This window comes from Triturus cristatus, chromosome 8 (assembly GCF_964204655.1).
Source record: "Triturus cristatus chromosome 8, aTriCri1.1, whole genome shotgun sequence".
In the NCBI taxonomy this organism is placed as follows: domain Eukaryota; kingdom Metazoa; phylum Chordata; class Amphibia; order Caudata; family Salamandridae; genus Triturus; species Triturus cristatus.
In genome coordinates, this window is record NC_140591.1 from 830,320,261 (window position 1) to 830,340,291 (window position 20,031).

General features: G+C 42.5%; 1 protein-coding gene across 5 annotated transcripts in view; it reads right to left on the reverse strand.

The window, feature by feature from the left end:
- LOC146805136 (F-box-like/WD repeat-containing protein TBL1X) overlaps positions 1–20,031 on the reverse strand; it is a 738,509-nt gene that overhangs the window by 77,959 nt on the left and 640,519 nt on the right. For all 5 annotated transcript variants that reach the window (XM_085622288.1, XM_085622291.1, XM_085622290.1 and 2 more), the window contains one exon: positions 17,697–17,949. In XM_085622288.1, the coding sequence (XP_085478414.1) occupies positions 17,697–17,949 (253 nt within the window). The remainder of the gene's footprint in view (positions 1–17,696; positions 17,950–20,031) is intronic.

A 20,031-nucleotide genomic window follows, 5' to 3' on the forward strand; every position in this document is an offset into this window, starting at 1 on the left:
ACTGGTGCAGTGACCTCTGTGAGGGGTTGTGTATTTTGGGAGAGCCAGATCCTTAGGTTACCCTTATTCTACCTCAGTTCAGGCCCAGCCTTGACCAATCTAGGTGGGACACCCCCCATGTCATCCAAATGACCACAAGCTGTACTTGGGCATAGTAAAACCAAACTACCTCAGGAAAGTGATGTGAACTGTAATTGTCATTAATTGTGTTATTTAAGTTATTGAAGGTGCTTTATTTATTGACTGTATTTATTGTCTGACTGTATTTATTCCTGCATTGTATTTATTGTCTGACAGTATTTATTAGCCATTTGTATTTATTGCACCCCTATTTATTCCTTGCTTATTTATGACCTGATCCTATTTATTGAAACCCCACTGTGGTATTATTTATTTGACCTGCTATTTTCAAGAAAAGTCTTATGGTATTGTGTGTATGTTTTGAAACCTGCAACTAAGAGAAAATAAGACAAACTACTTTCTTTCATAATTTTTACGGTGTAGTGTCGTTTTTGGAACGGATGAACGCATGGTTATTGTGAGGGTGTGACGTACGCTTAACACGGTGCCTGACCCCCAACCGCTCGAGCCAAGCTACCATTGTGCTGGGAACCTGGTGACTGCTAACCCGGTTGCCTGGTTTCCAACAATGGCTCATTTAATTTAGCGGTTTTGAGAAATTTGAGAGAGAAAATGATGAATTTAGAACCAAGACCTAGACCAACACAGTTTGAAGCACTGACAGAATGGGAAGATGAGATGCATGACAGAGAGAGAAAGAGGAGTGGCGGAAGGTATAAGTACATGTTAGGTAGATATGGGCATGACACTCATGATGATAGAATGAGAAGGTGGCGAAATGCAAGTATGACTGAAGGTCTGTTTCCTGTGAGAACTGCTGAAGAAGTTGGAGGTATAAAATGTATGGAAAAGAGACATAATATACAATCAGGAGGGTATGGAGTGCATGAATCGGAGGAAGATGTTCTTGATGACATGTTTTATAAAAATCCACCTCCGTATCAACCAGAATCTGAAATGTTGATCACCGAGTTTAATGACAAACGCCGGAGCGCTGCAGAACCGGGAGACACACTCCGTACACACCGGGGCTGGAAGCAGAGAAACACCTTTTTACGAGCCCAGCTGCTTTCAGGGAAAGTTCGGAGCATTAAAGGTAGAGGGACGGAAAGTAAATACACCACGGGCGGCTTCAGAATCTACCGAGACTCCACCCGCGACTCGACCCGATTGCTCCCCGGAAAAATAGTAGCGCGCAGGGGGGGGGGGGGGGGACAACAAGGCTGCCAAACCTTCCCCTGCCCACCCCAGTGAAAACCCCGGACAACGCGGACAGCGCGCAAAACGCCTGCCTTTCACCTGCATTGACAGCAACTCCATCAGCGGCGTGCAGAGAGCAAGTGACTGGTGAATGCCAAGGTGCGGTCGCAATCAGTAGCGGCCGCGGAGTGCGAGCCAGGTGGTAGCCCAACTGGGTCGCTGTTGCTTGTGGCTCACCTGCGTGCCCTGCTCGCCCCTGAGCTCATTCCGATTGCCCTGCCGGAAACACAGAAACAAGGAGGTATTGCTCCAAGGACAGTCTTTGACTTGCCGGTCCAGGCCGTGTCTTGCATCTACCCCAACTGCCAGCCGTGGGAGCAGCAAGCAGCAAGCAGTGAGCAAGGCTCAGATTTTTTTTTTTTTTTTTTTTTTTATTTAGCTTCCCTTAAGTGACACCAAGCAGCCTCCAGGACAATAGGAAAACTAGACAAGAAGGAGCAATTAAGCATAGTGCTATTACTGTTATTACCTATAAAGCACACTGCCCTGATTGTGGGACGCTGTGGACTCGCTCCCTTGCCTGTTTGGGCTATTTGTGCGAGGGGGACGCTGTGTTGAACTGGGAGGCCGTCACAGAGGCTAGAATCGCCGGGACTGCGAGGACCAGGGTGCTTGTTGCTTAGTTTACCCTGCACACCTGCATCCTCTTCCTGGCCCCGCCTTCTTTCTCCCGGTCCTCCCACTTTCCACCATTATCAAGGGTCCAGCCCACACGCGCCAGCGGGACGCGCGCGGGTCATAGCCCGGGGCAAAGAGCGGGCCATTTGAGGCCGTTCGAGCAAGGGCGACCAGAGCTTGGGCCCCTTCGAGCTGTCTGACGCCCTCCCCACACCTTGACCTGTGTCTAAGCATGTCAACCAGAGAAACCCGGAGTAAGAGCGCCTTAGCGACAGGGAGGACGAATGGAACTCTTGATATGTACTTTGCCAAAGCTGGTTCCCTCCTTGTCGACGAGATCACCATCCTGGAAAGGCGAATCTCTCAAGAAATTGACTGGGTGAGGAGATCTTCCTTGGGTCCTCTTGCACGTGCTATGACTCCTGACAAGTCTCTAGATTGTACATCTTTAGTAGTAGGGGGGGGAAATGGTATGGATGGATTACCAATTACACCTGCAACAAATTGCTCTGCCATTTCTTTCGCTGATTGTGATAATTCAGGAAATGCTGAGCTTAGTATATTGCCTCTACCGCCCTGTAAGGCCTCAATACCCCAGCCCTCTGTTGATGGGACGGCTCCCACACAGAAAGCATGTAGTAATGGGGAGATGAAACAACATGCCCAGGGTGAGAGGGAGGGAGCAATTCCGAAAAATCAAACAAGGGCCCACTCAACGGGGGACAAACACGTCAAAGTTGCTAAATCCAGCTCCAGGCCCAAGGGAATCCAAAAGAAATTAGCGAGCAAAGGGTCAAAGCCACTATGTAGAACGGGTGTATTGCATCATCAAATTCCGGCTAAAACTCTTCCAAGCCAGCATAATCCAGCTGAGGGGGAGGAGGTCACTCTTTTGGCCCTCCGTACTCTACTGAGGGAACTGCTTATTCCCCTGGAAGAACGTTTGGCCAATATGGAAATTTGTCTAATGGATCTGCGCAAGGGACTTTTGGGTTTAGCTTCAGGCCGAAGAATGGCCGAACATGGTGTAGTTGGGAACTTTGTTGGTACCTCCAAATTGCCCACAAACCCTGTCATCTTGCCTTCTCAACTACCTATACCTACCCAAATAGATAATACTACTACAGTTCCCCTGCTAAAATCTTCCCTCACAACACTGTGCAGCCAACAACAACCTCTGACAGCAAACCCTAGTAAGTCGAGCTCAGCCGGGCCGTTATATACACTGGCTGAGGAGAAAGTAATAAATAATGTAATCCACCCTCCAGCCAGGCAAGCTAGTTCCCAAAATTGGTGCAAAGTGGTAAATCTCCCCCCAGAGGCGGCAGTATATTCAGTTGTCTTGAAGGGGGTACCTATGCTACGTGGAAACGCGGTGGAATCGTACGACTCCCTGCATAATAAGGTCACTAGTTGGCTAAATACTCACAGGCCACTACCATCTAGCCTTGATGGCAAAATTCTTTTGGTAAGAAGGGTCCCATGGATTGGCCATACTGATAAGAATAATGCTGGAGATTGCATAATTGTAAATTTTAGGAGCCCTAACATTGTGCCATACATTTGTAACTGGTCTGGTAATACAGGATTGACATCCATTGAAGTGGCCCACCTGTCATATTTTTATCCTAATAGTAGTAATCCAAATTTGAATAATGATGACGGTTGGTCCAGGGTTGGTCCTGACGTTGATGGATCCAGACACAGACTTAGGTCCAGTCGCAATGTTCCTCCCAATTATGCCAATTACATACATCCCAACAGATATAGCTGCCTTGAACAGGTAGATTGACGCTATCTGCGACAAAAGCCTGTAAGTGCCAAAATAGAGACCACCCTTCGAAAATCCCGCGTATTACGACGGGAGTCTTCGTCATCTACTAACTCCCAGGGTCTAGCAACCCATTTACCCAAGAGACCACAGGGCCCTAACAATAATAAAAACCAAAGTTCGATTACCTCACCCACTCCTAATGTTTCTACTAATTCTCCACCGACCCCTGCAACATCATCGCATGCACCTCCATCCCCAACTATAGATGTTATAATGGAGGAAAATGGCGGATGTGGATCAGAAGTGCCTGATAACGTCTTGAAGGTCCTTTCTTGGAATGTCGCCGGCATTACCAATAAAATAGATACGAGTGACTGGGACACTTTAGTAAGTAACAGTGATATTTGTCTCTTTCAGGAGACCTGGGCTAGGGAACCCCTGTCCAGAGCGGGTTATGCAGTCTTTGAAGTAAATGCAGTTTGGTCTGGCAGGGGGAGGCCATCTGGAGGACTGGCGATTTGGGTAGCTAGTCACATTGGGTGTAATGCGGAGAGTCTACCGACTCTCTCGCCGGACATACAATGTGTTCTACTCAAGTGGCCTAATGGTTTTAAACTAGCAGTTCTTAATGTGTACTCCCGCCCCATTGGTATTTCTGTGGAATCCCCACTATTAGATGATCTTGCGCGCTTTCTGGAATCCCTTCCTATTAACTACAAGATAGTGCTGGGCGGGGATTTTAACTGCCACTTTGAGCCCTTGGAAGGCTTAAAGGAAGGTGCACTTACGGCAGAAGATGATCTCTGGGGTGTCCCCCCCTGCCAATCCCCATACGCTAAATCCTGGTCCCCCTTGGCTGTGCAAATCATGTCCCTAACACTTAATTTCTCTCTAAGGGCATGTAACGGACGCACTATCTCTGATACCCCTTCTGCATGCACGTTTAACAGGAAGAACCATGAATCCAGGCTGGACTATATTTTTGTAGACATTAGCCTATGGCCAAAGGTCCTGGACTTTAAAGTCACTGATAGATCGGACAGTGACCACAATGCACTTATAATGGAGATGGTGCATCCTGTGGCTGCCGTGCGATCTTCCTCTGTTGAGCTTGGTCATGATCCTGGGAACCTGGTACTTAGCTCAAACAGACGCAGGGTCAAGTGGGGGAAACTGGAGAACTCAGAGGAGTCCATAAGTAACATCTACAGGATAGCACTCCCAAAGCTACAAGAACTGGATTTGCTAATTATGCAGCCTAAAGATCCGCATTTTAACGAGAAGCTGGCCTTAATCCATGACGACCTAGTGGGTGCACTGGGTGAGGTTTTCTACCCAGTGTTACCGCAGAGGAAAAATAAAACACATACCCCAACATGGTATAATTCATCCTGTAGAAAGATTAAGACAGAATTACTAAATACAGTCAAAATAGGTATGGATAAAACTAAAATTTCTGAGCTTAGACGAAACTACAGGAGAGCTATGGCAGTGGCACGGTCAGAATGGGATTGGAACAGATGGCAGGATCTCACATTCGCACTTGAAACAAGGGATATGAGAAAATTTTGGTGTCTGGTAAATGCCGGCACGGCAGAACCCAAAGCTGCAGTGGAGTCAAACATTGCAGCATCCATATGGGAGGCCCATTTTGGACAGCTTTATCAAGAACCGCTTCGATGCGATGATGAGGGGTATGTGGCTCCTACAATTGCCCATGACCCCACATCTGATCTGGAATTCACTCTTGTCGAGGTGGTTAATGCAATCGGGGGTTTGGCGAAGGGCAAGGCACCGGGTCTTGATAGGTTGCCTGGCGACCTCTTTCGTCTTCATCCAGACATTTGGGGTCCTTATTTCCTCATACTTTTCAATTCCATTCTGGGTGGGATGGAGATTCCCTGTACTTGGCTGGGGGCGGAGATAGTTCCAATTTTTAAAAAGGGCTCTCCTCTTCTCCCAGCCAACTACAGGCCAATAAGTCTCATAGATGTCCCTCAAAAATTATATTCTCGCCTCCTCTTGAACCACCTCTCGGAGTGGATGGAGGACAATAAAATTCTTAGTCCTCTTCAGGCTGGCTTCAGGAAAAAAACGTCCACCATGGACCAGATCTTCCGCCTCGTTCTCCTTTATTGGAAAACTGTAACCATCGAGAGGGGAAGGCTGTACATGGTGTTCGTGGACCTGAGGTCAGCATTCGACCTAGTTCCCAGGAAAAAATTATGGCAGACCTTAAAGGAGTTAGGCGTTCCGACCCATATATTAAATGCCATTATCAGGCTCCATGAGAATAACTACGCACAGGTCAGGCATGGGAGGTTGGGAGCACTATCATCAAAATTCCCGGTCCTCAGAGGGGTCAGGCAGGGCTGTGTCCTTGCACCAACCCTGTTCTGTCTTTATGTCAACAGTGTCATAGCACATCTTGACACTGTTGTCGACAATGATGCCCCCTGTTTGGGCAGCAGGAGGGTACCCGCCATCATGTTTGCAGATGACACCCTCCTGCTGTCAAAATCTCCGATGGGGATCCAACGGATCCTAGATGGATTTGGCCTTTTCTGTAAGCAACATGGTCTAGAAATTAATACAGAAAAGACCAAGTTTATGATATTTAATCCATCATCTAAAACCAGACCTAATCCTTCTCTGAGCACTGAAAGATTGGAGAGGGTGAATACCTTCCAGTATCTGGGGGTAACTCTCCATGAGAATTTATCTTGGGAACCTCAGGTGACTAGAAGTCGGCTCAAGCTTTCTCAACTGTCAGGGGGAATTCTGAAAGTGGCAAATTCCTCTACATACAAACCTATCAGTCCGGCAGTTGAGATGTATAAGACGCAAGCAAGAGCAGCCGCATCCTATGGTGGAGAACTTTGGGGACACAAAGCGGGTCTAGGAATTGTAAAAGTAGAGAACAATTTCATAAGGCGCCTTTTGGCCCTCCCTTGTGGCACACCCCTTCTCCCCCTAAGATTAGACTTGGGTCTACCCTCCATAAGAGAAGACCTGGAATTAATGCCACTGAGATTCTGGCATAGGCTTTGGTCCACCGCTGAGCTCGAACACTACAGGCAAGAGCTTGCCCATGTCATGAATTATAATTTCTGTGATAAAATCCCGTGGCTGGTTTTTATAAAGAAAGAACTTTACCGACTAGGTCTTCACGAACTATGGGATTCCCCGGAACAAGGCTGTTTCAAGGTGTCACGCAAACACCTTGTGGGTATTTATAGGGAAAAAAGTTTTGCCTCCCTTGTTTCTGCCACCAATAAAGGTATTTTGACTGTTAGATTTTTGGATTTTAAGGATTTATACCAATTCGAAGGGTTTATGGACATAATTTTCCCCATACTAGCTAGAAAATTGTTTATCCAATGGAGGCTAGGGACTCTTCCCATTAAAACATTTACTTACAACTGGACAAAAAGGACGGATAAAATCTGCCCAGGTTGTTGCATTTATGATGAGGAAGAACCCCATATTATGTTTTTCTGTCCTGCATACAATCGACCCAGAAAATACTGGTTAGCTCCTCTATGCAGAAACTTGGGCTTAAGGAGCTATCTCCATTCCCTTAGAATATTGAAAACGAGCACGGCACCCCACATAGTATTTGCAGTTGCTAAATTTTTAATGGCCATGTGGCAGTTAAGGTCAAAATATCTTAAAGACTGATCCTTTTGGCTATGATTCTTAACGCCTTTCGCAATCGGAAATTCTTTTTATACTATGATGGTTTTATGTATTTTACTATGTTCTTAAACTAATGTGGATGCATTTTAATGATATTGTTTTTGCATCTTTTATGGCCAAATTGGCCGAAATAAAGAATTTGATTGATTGATTGAAATGTTGACACCAAGTGCCCCAATGAGAGAAACTTTATGAATCATTAAGACTGAACCAGTACCCCAAGAATTAGGGAAAAATAATTCCATAAGAGAGATAGAGAGAAAATCAGATAATAAAATGAGTGGTGAAAATTCGGCAGAATTAGCAAAAACAACTTTAGATTTAACTGAATAGATAAAAGAACTGACCAACAATTTAGAAACTGTAACTGTTCCAGTGACTATAGACCCTGTGATGCCTATTTTTGATAAACAGAAAGATAGTGAACATTGTTTAACAGTTCCTTATAACTGTAATAAACAGACTGAGAAGCCAAAGCAGAGCGTAAATGAAAATCCATGGAGACAGACAATGAGTACGATCGAGCCAAATGTTTCTAATAACCCATTTCTAGGTCGAAATATAGCAGAAACACATACAATGACAATGGAATCAGTATTAGAGACTCAAAGGGACTTAGAACGAAGTAATATAGAGAAACCAGTAGGCCAACTTCAGAGGAATTGAGCGAATGGTTGAGAAGTTTGCAGAGAAAAGACAAAGAATCCCAATCAATAGATGTGGCTAAACTACGAATGGTACTGGAAGAGTTAATAGTAGGAACTTTCCCCACAGAGAAGTTAAAAGCTTATCAGGATGAGGAGTTACTGTTTCTGTGCAAAAGTGTAACATGGAGAGCAAAAAATCTGCATGAAAGATTAGAAGTAGCAGCAAATGAAATGGGTATAGATATTGAAAAGGTGAAGGCTTTACAAAAACCATATCGAATAGATTTTACTGAAAAAGATATTGAAAATTTGAATACCACAGGACGAATAAGTCAGATTAAGGAGATAATTATCTTGTTGAGAAAATGGGGAGATGTGGATAAATGGAGAAGCAGGTGGTACCGAAAACAAAATGATGCCTCAGATAAAACATTTGCAGCGTTCCCTGTTAGAGAAAAAGAAAAGGTAGTAACAGAATGCCCCATGAGAGAAATTCCAGGAGGAGGATATGTACATGTTCCATGAACTAGACAAGATATTTTGTCATTTACAAATGATTTCCCTCGACTACGCGAAAAGCCTGTCGAGTGGTATAGGCAAGTGTACAGATTTATGAAATTATCTAAAGTATTATGGATTGATCTGAATAGTCTATTTGACATAATAGTACCAGCAGATTTATGGACAGAGTGTAAGTTGATGATATATTGGCTGACACAGGAATACCCTAGGGATCCAAAGACAGGAGCCCCTGACCCCGAGGTAATGAAGAAATACGAACAGGTTATTGCCTTTCTGAAAAATAAAGTACCTCCCAAAGAGACTGATTGGGTGAAAATTGACAGAACTCATAAGGAAAGTAAAGAGTCAGTACATGCACACTACGAGAGATTAATCTTGGCCTTTAAACAGTTCAGTGGTGATGAAAATTTGAGTGAAAAGGATTTGAGCCATTTTGTATACAGATTTGTATATGGTCTACGTCCAGAAATTAGTGAGATGATCAAACAACATACTGTAGATTGGCAAAACAAGAAAATAGATGAAGTATTGAGACATGCAAAATATTTCAGTGATGAGATTGAAGCCAAACAGCGTAAATTAAAAGAGAAAGCTATGTGGGCACAAGTAAAAGTGGAAGAAAGACAGGAAGCTCAGTTAGCAGAACAAGCTAATAATACAGGACCCAGACCAAAATTCACTCCTGGGAAAGGTAAGAGAAATGTTAATATAGAAGAAGCTAAAAAGAAATTCCCATGTCATAATTGCGGTAGAGTAGGGCATTGGAAATCTGAGTGTAAATTTCCCCCAAGTACTAATAATGAAAATGCATCATTGAATCCACAGGTGCAGAATGAGGTGAGTGGTCGACAGCAGCAGGTTGTTACCCAACAGAATCAGGTGCCAAAACCGCCTTTTCCACAAAGCAAAAATTCACAGAAATACAGTAATGAGACAGGATTCTACAACGAAGAACAGGTAACTAAGCTGCCGCGCGCTAGCACTGTTTCGCAGTATTGGCTACAACGCGATGAGAGCGAGTCAGAAGAAGGTTATTGACGGTGCCGAAGGGAGGAAGAAGAGTGCGTACTTGGCGCAACTCTAGAAGTAGACCAGACAGGCCCATTTGTGGATGGAAAAATAAATAATGAAAGTATTACTTTCTTAGTCGATACTGGTGCTACTCGATCAACTGTTAGGTCAGCTGATGTTAAGAATCTTCCTCTCTCGGATGAAACAATCCAAGTAGTTGGTGTATCCAACAGACAGATTAAAACTTATCTTACTGAACCAGTGAAAGTTAGCATAGGGAAATTCTCTGAAATGCACCGCGTTGTTGTGTGTGATGCAAGTCCTGTGAATTTGTTAGGTAGGGATTTACTCTGCAAAATGAATTGCACCATTTTCTGTATCCCTGACGGTATAGGATTTGAGACCCCTGATGAAGATGTGCTGTATAAAATGACTATGGCAAATAGGGAAACTGAGGTTACTGAAGCCTATGCTGTACTTAACCCTGATGAACTACCCAAAGAATTAAAACAGACTGGAAAAGCAGGAGTCTGGGATTTCACAGAAGATGTGGGACTAATGAGAAATGTAGACCCAGTAAAAATAAAAGTGAAGGAAGGAATAAGCTATCCAAATGTCCCTCAATATAAATTGACACCTGAGATAATTGAAGGAGTTACTCCTGTGATTGAGAAGATGATAAAACAAGGCATTTTGAGAGAAATAATTAGTAGTCCATGTAATTCCCCGTTTATGGGACTGAAAAAAACCTAATGGAAAGTTCAGGATAGTGCAAGATTTGAGAAAGATAAACAAAATCGTTGTGTCGTGTTGTCCTATTGTACCAAATCCATCTGTGATTGTGTATGAGATTCCCCATGATGCAGAATGGTACACTGTGATTGATTTATGCCATGCTTTCTTTTCCATTCCATTGCACCATGACAGCCAGCACATTTTTGCGTTTCGTTTTGGCAAACGTATTTTGGTTTGGTGCCGAATTCCACAAGGGTATACAGAAAGCCCAAAAAACAGTACGAAATCTTGGGGTCAATGAACACAATATTACGAAAAGTGTGTCCAAGCACTACTAAAGGTTGATCATCCTCACAGCTCCGAACCAATGACTATACCTCACAGCATAAAACTGTGGGCATATCCCTTTAAAGGACGAAATCCCTCACTCACCAAAGGTGACATGCTTCATCATTTGGGAATCTCCTCCCAGAGGAAAAACCTAGTTCCTTTGGGGGCTACAACTTCCTCTCTACGAGGAAGGAGCTCAGGGATGTTTTACAAATGTAGGTGGAGTTGACTAAGTCCACAAATGATGGGCAACGGTAATGTGAGGGAGGGCGCAGCGCAAAGCATAAATGAATGTGAAGAAAGTGCAATTAAAACTAGCTAGAGAGCGTAAATCATGTGCTTAATTCTAATACATTCTCTGCCAGAGTTAAAAAACAGTGCACCAGCGGTATAGATTTAAACCGTTTAATAACTGTTTTTTCTAACAATGTTTTTTCAAAATTACTGTATGAATATGTAAAGACAATGGACGTAAGGGACTGCTACTTTTGTATGCAGTTACCTGTATATGTATCGGAGGGAGTGACTTATCACCACCTTCCAGTAACATATGGAATAACATGTAGTGTGATTGCTAGTTTATTTTACCAAACAGGGAAGTTAGAATATTATTTTTCAGATGTAGATAACATATTTTCACAAGTACCATCAATTAACAAGCTAAACAAGGTCAAACCTGCCAAGGTATTAGGTGAATTTTTCTTAGAGACTAAAGAACTAACATTAGAATATATTTTTAGAAATAATTTGACTTAAAGTTTAAAGAAAGAAGAAAATACATTTTTGGATATGGTGGAGGAAAGGAGAATAAAAATGCAAAAGGAAAGCATCTGAGGGAATGGTGGAAAAGACAGTTTGGGATGTTGAAATGGAAAAACACTTGAACGGAGAAGCTAGTCCAACTATGGCTTTAGATTAGCCTCAGAAAGGGAAATTGTGTATTAGAAGGAATCAAACAGCATATGATAATTACTTTGTAGGTAACAGTGAGTGCCATGATACATACCGAATCATGGGTGGATGGGGATTTAAAGGAGGAAATGATCCAGTTTTTCCTGGATTATACTTTCCCTGCGGGAGCAGGGCGTATTATCGTTTGCCAGACCATTGGTATGGCACATGTTACCTAGGCCTGGTTTTCCCAAAGATTTTTCACATGGGAAGAGGAGAAGATGGTGTACATAAGTTAGGTAGTTATTTAGCATGTAGAAATAGAGAATCTTGGTCAGAAATTGTAGGTGATATCTTTGGAGCATTGATACCAGCAGTGGGAATATCTCTGAATGCAAACAAAATTAGAAGACTATCAACAGTAGTGGATCGCTTGTCAACAAGCACCGCTGGAGGATTTTTATTGGTTAATACCGAAATGGTTGCCATGCGTGCCATGGTAATGCAGAATCGACTTGCCCTTGATATGTTATTGGCAAAAGAGGTTGGAGTCTGTGGAATGCTGAAAGTTCAACATTGCTGTACTTACATTCCAGACGAAAGTAAAGATTTGAAAATTTATATTAAATATATAACTGATCTGCATGATGAAATTGCACCACTGGAGGTTGAAGGTGATTGGGAAAAGATAGGAAAGAAAATATCTTCTTTTAAAAATTTCTTAGTAAACCTAGGTAGTACCTTTTTAGGTAAAATCTTATTTCCATGAACATGTGTGATTTTCTTAGTATTAATATTAAGATTAGGATGCCTCTGTCATAAAAAGAAGAAAATTCAGAAAAAGTTAAAAAGAGAAAATTTAAGAAGAAAGGATAAGACACCAGAGAGGGAATTTGAGGTAACAGAATTAGAAGAAGTAAAAGAAAATATGTATAAGACAGCCAGAAGAGAATAAATTGGGGTGACTGAGATGTGAATAAAAAGCAAGAACTCATTTCAACTCCATAAAAAGTAATACAAAATGTTAATGGTGTGGTGATAGAATCACCAAAGGGGGGATTGATGGAGCGGGTAGTACAAAATGGTGTATACCCCCCTATTCTGCATGCCTATACTAATTAGAATAATCTATTAATTATAATACTATTAATGTGTTTGCATGATATTTAATCAACATTACTAATGTACGAAAAACACGTGGGATTTGATATTTGCATGGCTAAATAATTTGTAATTAAAATATGTACACATACTAACACTAGAAAATCGCATGATATATGTTGCTTTTGTGACGTTTTCGTAATGTCGCACCAGATGACATCAAATGGGTGAATATGAACGCTTTAAATGTCGCTATACGCTAGATAATTACAAGCACATAGGGGGATTAGTGAGGGTTTAACATTTTATTCATTATTTCTATGTATTAATTACTCTTTTGTGTTTGTTTCGCATAAGTTGTCCTTTGGGCCTAAAGCAAAGATGGCCGCCGACATAACATGACGTGATGGCCACCATTCCACGAGGTTTTGGGCGAAGTACGCCTGCGCTACAACAAGTTCCTGTGGCCTCGACATGACCCTTGTGTCACTGTGCCCAAGCAAGGCTACAGTGGGAAGCCCGCCAAGTACTCTAACAAAGGACAGATACAAGGAACCGGAAAGATCATGAACAGTGACATAACCTCTTGAACTGTGTGAAACCTCACCGGACGATCCCAAACGACCAATGGGAGAAGCCCAAATTTTGCAAAATGTAACATCTTGACTTTACTTTTATTATAAAAATGACGGTAGAATAGAGAGGATACTCACGTGCTTTACCTTTTGCTGACTGAGACGACGGTGACGCGTTCCTGAACCTTTGACAGACTGAATGCTGCCCATTTCTTTGACGAACTAAGAACTTTATAAAATCTATGGGCACTGATAGATGCTTGCACGTCTCTGGTCCTTGTCCATTCTTGGGACAGTAGCGTGCTGCATGAAGAAATTTCGAATTCCGACTGATTGACGACTAAATTTGATGACTTAGAGGACGACCGATAGCCAGATTAGGTAAATATTGTGTTCGGTGACTTACGAAAGATTTAATAAACTTACTAGATGAAACTAAAATTCTTGCAATAATTAGATAAACAAATATTGATTAACAAGCAAATGTGTTTGGTCGTTTATTGAGGGAGGATAGATCAAAATCCTAAATGTGTTTTTAGCTGGTCTAAATCACCATACTGATCCAACTAAATGATCCATTGATTACGTGGGGGGAGTATCTTAATGTTTAGGATTGAGATCTGTAGGGGTAAGGATAGTAGTGTATAGATGTGTAAAATAAATTTTCTCTCTATTGGTTATAAGGTATTCCTTTCATGTCAGCACCTGGAACATTCATCTCTCCTGTAAGTGCAGACCAGTGAGAAGTGAAGTGTGAATGTTGGTGTTATGGGCCCCACCAATGATTGTATGAGTGAATGTGTTAACGTGATATTTGGTCTGTGACGAAGGGAGGATATTTGGTACGGGTTTTGTCCTGATCCCTGTTACCCAGGTTTCCGTGCTGCAACACAAGCGTAGAGCTAAGAGGCCGCTTCATTCTTCTTCCTCTTTGGAGGAGGAGGGTCAGACACCAGCGAAAAGGATTTGATCTCCTGAAAAGCCTTTAATGACTGCAGCGCAGAAATAGTTCATAATGTGGTGGTACAAGCTCTAAAGGTAGAGAAAGAGTGTAAGCGTGACAAACAGAACGCGGCGTAAGACTCATCCTCCACGTCCAGTGGACAAATCCCCTGTACTTCTTCAGGGAAGTACCTAAGGAGGGAGGAGGTGCCAGAGATGCTGGACCACATCAGACACAACCTAGGGTTTCAGCCCTTCCCAGGCCAAGATAATGAGGATGTGTTGTTTCCAAAATAAGCAGAACATGGTGAGCAAACTGTTAAACTTTGGGTCAAATGTATCCAGAAGACAAACTGGGAAACTAACAGCGATCTATCTATTTAGTGCAGCTGTTCCCTTGACAGATGTCCGTTACAATCTATGAAATATTTATTAGCTAATCTTTCACAATGTGTTACTCAGGATGCTGTCTCCAATGTCCTCTGGGCGACATTTTCCCGGAGATATTGTTTAGCAGCAAAGAGCAGAAACCTATTCAAAGATATTCCATCTTTAGCAAGTCAATTTACTTGTGCGTGTAAAGCTCATCTGCACAACAAGTTAACTCTCAAGAAATTAGTCTATGGGTGCCATTCCTCTGTGGGGGGTTCGTTTTCATTCTATGCCTTTTGCGGTTTACTTAGTTCAGATATCAATTGTTCTAAGTGTATTTTACCACCTTTTTCTTTGTGTTCGTTCTCAGCCGGTTTCTTACCCAGCAAGCATCGTTTGATAAATGTGTTGTCTAGGATATCTTAGACTGCCCACTCGAGGTCTAAGCACTCTTCCCCGTTGCTTGATGAAGGTCTCTGCATTCAACAGACCATCAAGAGGGTCCTATGCCAGCATTCAATGCCTCCTGTTGGAAGACATTCAAGCAGATCACTTTCTCTCTGGAGGCTGTGGAAAGCTTGATTGAGGATCAAAAACCGACAGCGAAGGTTGCCCTCGCTGGAAGGAACCTAATGACTAACTGATGTGCCTCTACATTTTCTGCCTGTCTCAGCTCCTCCACGTTCTACGCACAAGAGACAAGAGATTAAAGCATGGGCATTAAAAGCATGGGCGTTCATGAGCAGAAAATCCTGCAATTTAAAACAAATTTAGCAATTTTGAGTCACTAAACAGCAAGAGAAAGAGCCTTAAGTTAGAAGTTCCCAGAACCTTATCTTCTAAAAAGTTAAAGGTGGAAGCCCCCGCCGCATGACATCCCTTTCCTCTGTCCTGAGACATTCTGCTACCAGGATTCCACAGACTATACCAATATTGGCACACTGGCTTCTTTTGTCAGGAGTTTCTGTGGTACCCATCACCAATGGAATGTCTCCACACACCTGCAGGATGCATTAGGATGTACCCGCACACCTGCGGAGATCCTTTGAACGTGTACACACACCTGTGGGATTCTGGGAACACTTTTGTAGAGTCATTCCTCATTTGAGAAGGTACATGTCAGAAAGGAGAACAAGCCTACACGAGGCAGCATTTTCTTGCTTTTTTTACTTTGGGGGTTGGGGAGTTATTTTTAAATAGCCAGATCAAAGATCAAAGTAAAACTGTATTTTGTTGAAGGCAGTACTGCTGTTGCCCAGTTTGAAGTTGCAGCCTATGAAAGGGCATGGTGCACACTCATGCATGCAAGGCTTTGTTGGGGGATCCAGAGGGCTTGACTCTTTGCACCATGTAGTACTGGGAAAGTTAATTTCTTCCAGTTAACTGAGCATTACCCCTTACACTACTTACTTTTTAAATATTTTTTGGCAGGAATCTCAATTTTGGTGGATTTATTGTTGCATCATGAAACGTCTACTGATGTTTTTCATATTTTTCTGGTGTTTTTTGTCTGCACTAGAAGGCTCTGGTCTGGAAGAAATGGGATGAGTTGTGTGGTTCTACACAGAGCCAGGCATGATGTGACAAGTTGCCTGGCAGTCCCCATCTCCAGAAGCATGAAGGAGCCTTCAACTATTCTCTTCTGCCTTAGGATTGACCAGGTCTGCTCCTGCACCCACAGCCATTCCACAGGTCACTAGGGATCCTGGCTGAGGCGTATGATAATGACACATTTCACCTCGACATGCTCAATGGAAACACATTCAATGTCGAGGGCAACAAGAGACACTCCCTTGATATCAAGGTGCTCTTCTCCATTAAAGTCCTCCTCGATGTTGAGGGTCTTGGAGACAAAGAGATTCCCAATCTTGTTCCCTTAAATGTCCAGAAGTCACAACACGAAATCCAGTGAACGGTGAAGGCAGTGAGGCATATCATACATGTACCTCATTCCCTAGAGCCTAAATCCTCTAATGAAGAGGTGTCACTCTTCCTTGTCATTGACGGTACAGCTACTCCTGAAGCAACGTTGCTGGTAGATTACCATAAAGTAGCTCTGGGCTGATGCCCAAAAAATAAATCATCTTCATTGCCGGCCCCTCTCCTACACATACTTACTGGTGTAGGTCCTAAACTATTGATCCTTCAAGTCACATAAATGACTTGACCTCACTAGGGGTCCTAGTGATATCTAGGATCATTGCCTACAAGACATCTCCTCTTCCTTAAACTAGTGTGTGACACCAAGTACCTCTCAACCAAACTCGGAGGATACACATTGTATGTATAGAATCAGGCTGCCTCTGCACATCAGTTACACGCGTAACAGACGTTTATGAGTATTCACTGATGGAAAAGATAAATGGATGTGATTCCTGTTGCAGCCCAGGGTGCTCTTTCTGGTTCTTACTCGGATCGACCCAGGAGTTCAATAACATTAATTGACTTATACAGACCACTCCTAAAGATTGTGAGTGGGTTGCCATCCTGTTGATCCAAGAGGATTACACAGATACTACAAATGGCGGCCTGTATCCACGTGCAAGCCAAGATCTGCATAAAATGATCCACCACAAACGTCTTCATTCTTCATAAGTCTGCACATCTATCTCATCTCATGGTGCATTAATTAATCTCTTGACTACGGCGCTTGATTGTAGTGTGCACTATTACTCCACCTCATTTGTGGATCTATAGGATAGGCAGAGTCAGACAATCTTCAGACATAATCTGGTATAATCAGGCAGAATTAACAAAACTTTACTATAAACTGCAGGTGCCTAGGCACACTGAGCTAAGACAACAGAAGATCACTACTCTGGCTGCTATAGTAGGAGATCCAGAAACTTCACACATACCACCAAGCAATTCCGACACTCTTACGACCAATCATTCCCCCACCTGTGATACCTGTCCACTAATGCGCTTCAGTGTGCGGACCATAACCACAGCACTCCTTAGGGGCTCATAGGGAACCAGTATGGTTTTCAATTAATATTTAAGCGACCAAGCATGTCTGTAAGATTGGTTATGCCAAGTCAGACCATATAAAGCAGAAAGCAGCTAGTTGAAAGCAATCGTCCATGTTTTTAAAGTTTTGGCAAACTATGACATACGTGTCGTCACGCTTTCACTTACTTAACGTATGTGCCCCATTCTCTTCACCGTTCACAGTGGCCTCCCCATTCTTTGGTGTGTGCTGCTGTGATGTGACAGTAGTTGCTCCAGAAGCAGTCGTCGTCGTTATGGTGGCGGTGCAGGCTGCTGCACTGGCTTGCTGCTGAGCTAATTTTTCTCGGAACGCCTGCTGGCGAGATTGTACAACATCTGGCATCACAGCATCTATCAAGGACAGGGATTCTATTGGCCTACCATCAAACACGGTGCCATCCTGAAAAAGAAAATATAACTGAGAGTTAACACACTTTCACTTCTGAGGAAACAGTGTCAACAATCATGGTAAAACACAGACAAGAATCTCTTCTCTAATAGAAAACAATAAAAAAAAAGTCTACTCAAAGCAATTGACAGTCATTACATTCTGGATGACGAGAAAAACCGTAACACATTTTAAGTGTGGGATAACTAAAAACAAGCATTGGCAAAACCAATAGGTTTCCCCCTCTGTGAAATCCATTGATTTTGTCAATGTTTTCAGAGGAAAAAGAAGTGCTAAGACGCAGGTACTATTGACTGCAACATAGCACTTTTTTTGTTCACCTTTAAGCCATGTTGCACAGCAGCTCCTCCTGTTGTGCAACATGTTAAAAAAATACATTGACAAAACCAACAGATTTCGGCAAGGCGAAACCCATTGGATTTGCCAATGCTTGTTATCGAATTCATTGTTCCTTGTGCAAGTGAACACATAGGAAATTAAAGGGCCTGAACTGTGCTATCGGCTGTATTTGTGTGATGCTACTCAAAAGTCGCATGGCATTGTGCACCGTCTGTTAAATCTCTTGAATGATCTTTTTAACAGAAGTTGTTTGCTTGGGGCACTCATTGACATTCATTATTAAGAAAATACAAGTGCATTATGCTAACGTACAAAGAAACAGGACAAAGTCACTTATATTGCCTTGTTATAAAAATATTTTTGAAATTGCGACAAATGTAGCCCAGTTTTCAAGCCCACAAAAGTGGAAAGTTGTTTTCAGTAATATAATTGACAGGTATAGTTTATGCTGTCCGTGCTGGCACAAAACTGAATTCCGTTCGCTCCGGAGAAGAATGTAAAGGAAAAATGCCACCGCTAACCAGGTACTTTGAAAGGCAGACGCCTGTTCTGCTATTTATTAGGTCGAGCCTGGGCAGCACATGCGCTGCTCTGTGAGGCATGCTGTATTCAAGGTAGGGACTTGACGTTCCGCCCACTCCCCGCCCATATTTTTCATTGGCTTGTGTCATTGTCCTTTCTAAACTGTAGCTTTTCATTGGTCAATAGGCTTAGCAGTCCCTCCTTACTACCGCTTTGTCTCATCTTGTAACCTCCCATAAGGACGGCCCCTCTTACGTGTATTGTTACTTGGTAGGTTTGGATTACAACCTCCGAGCACTATTTCCTTAAATTGTTTCACCTGCCTGCTCTTGCAGGCAAGACACACTCTCTCCCAACGCTTTTTTTTTTTTTTTATATCATGACACGCTACAGAGACGGACGCGCCTTTGGTTTATTTGCGTTGCGGAATGTGGGCGTATGTTTTGTTTTACTATTTATTACCTTTTTTGTTTATAAGTGCCCCACGTTGGGCTTTCATGTTCATAGAGACCAATCCCCTGGTCTTTGGACGAGCTGCATCTAAAGAAAGTGGGGCGGCCGCCCTTAAAGTGAAACTGTGGCGTGGGGCGCTTTTACAAAAAAAAAAGCATTTGTTTGTCAACTTGACAAATACTTATTTTTTTGTAAAAGCGCCCCATACGACGCTTTCACTTTAATGGCTGCTTTTCATTCATTTTTTTACTTACACTACCACCCAAACTTTCCTGGTCCATTTCGGCTTCACTTTTTCCTACGATTTTGGTAAATGCACACCACAGTATGTTGTTCTAACATGTAAAAGAAGTGGATATTTTCATATCACCATGATGTGTAGCGTGCCTCTATTTTGGTAATTACTCATACTGGTATTGTGTTTTTTCTACCTATTACGAACGTATTATTTTTAATACTGTTTTAACATGATTATGTTTGTTACAATCAACATCTACTGTATAATTGTTTGGGCAAAGATTTCTCTTTTCTATTGAGTGTTTACAAAATGTATACATATACTGAACCCTATACCTTATCCTTTCAGAGTACCGCCCCTGAAGAAGGGCTTAAAAAAGCCCGAAATGCATTGGGCAGTTGGATATATGATGCATTGATAAAGAATGAATACAATTCTTTGACTTCATTAATTTTGAACAACGGTTAATAAACCCAAGTTATGCTTGAATAAACTTCGATTTACCTGAGTTTAATTTCATA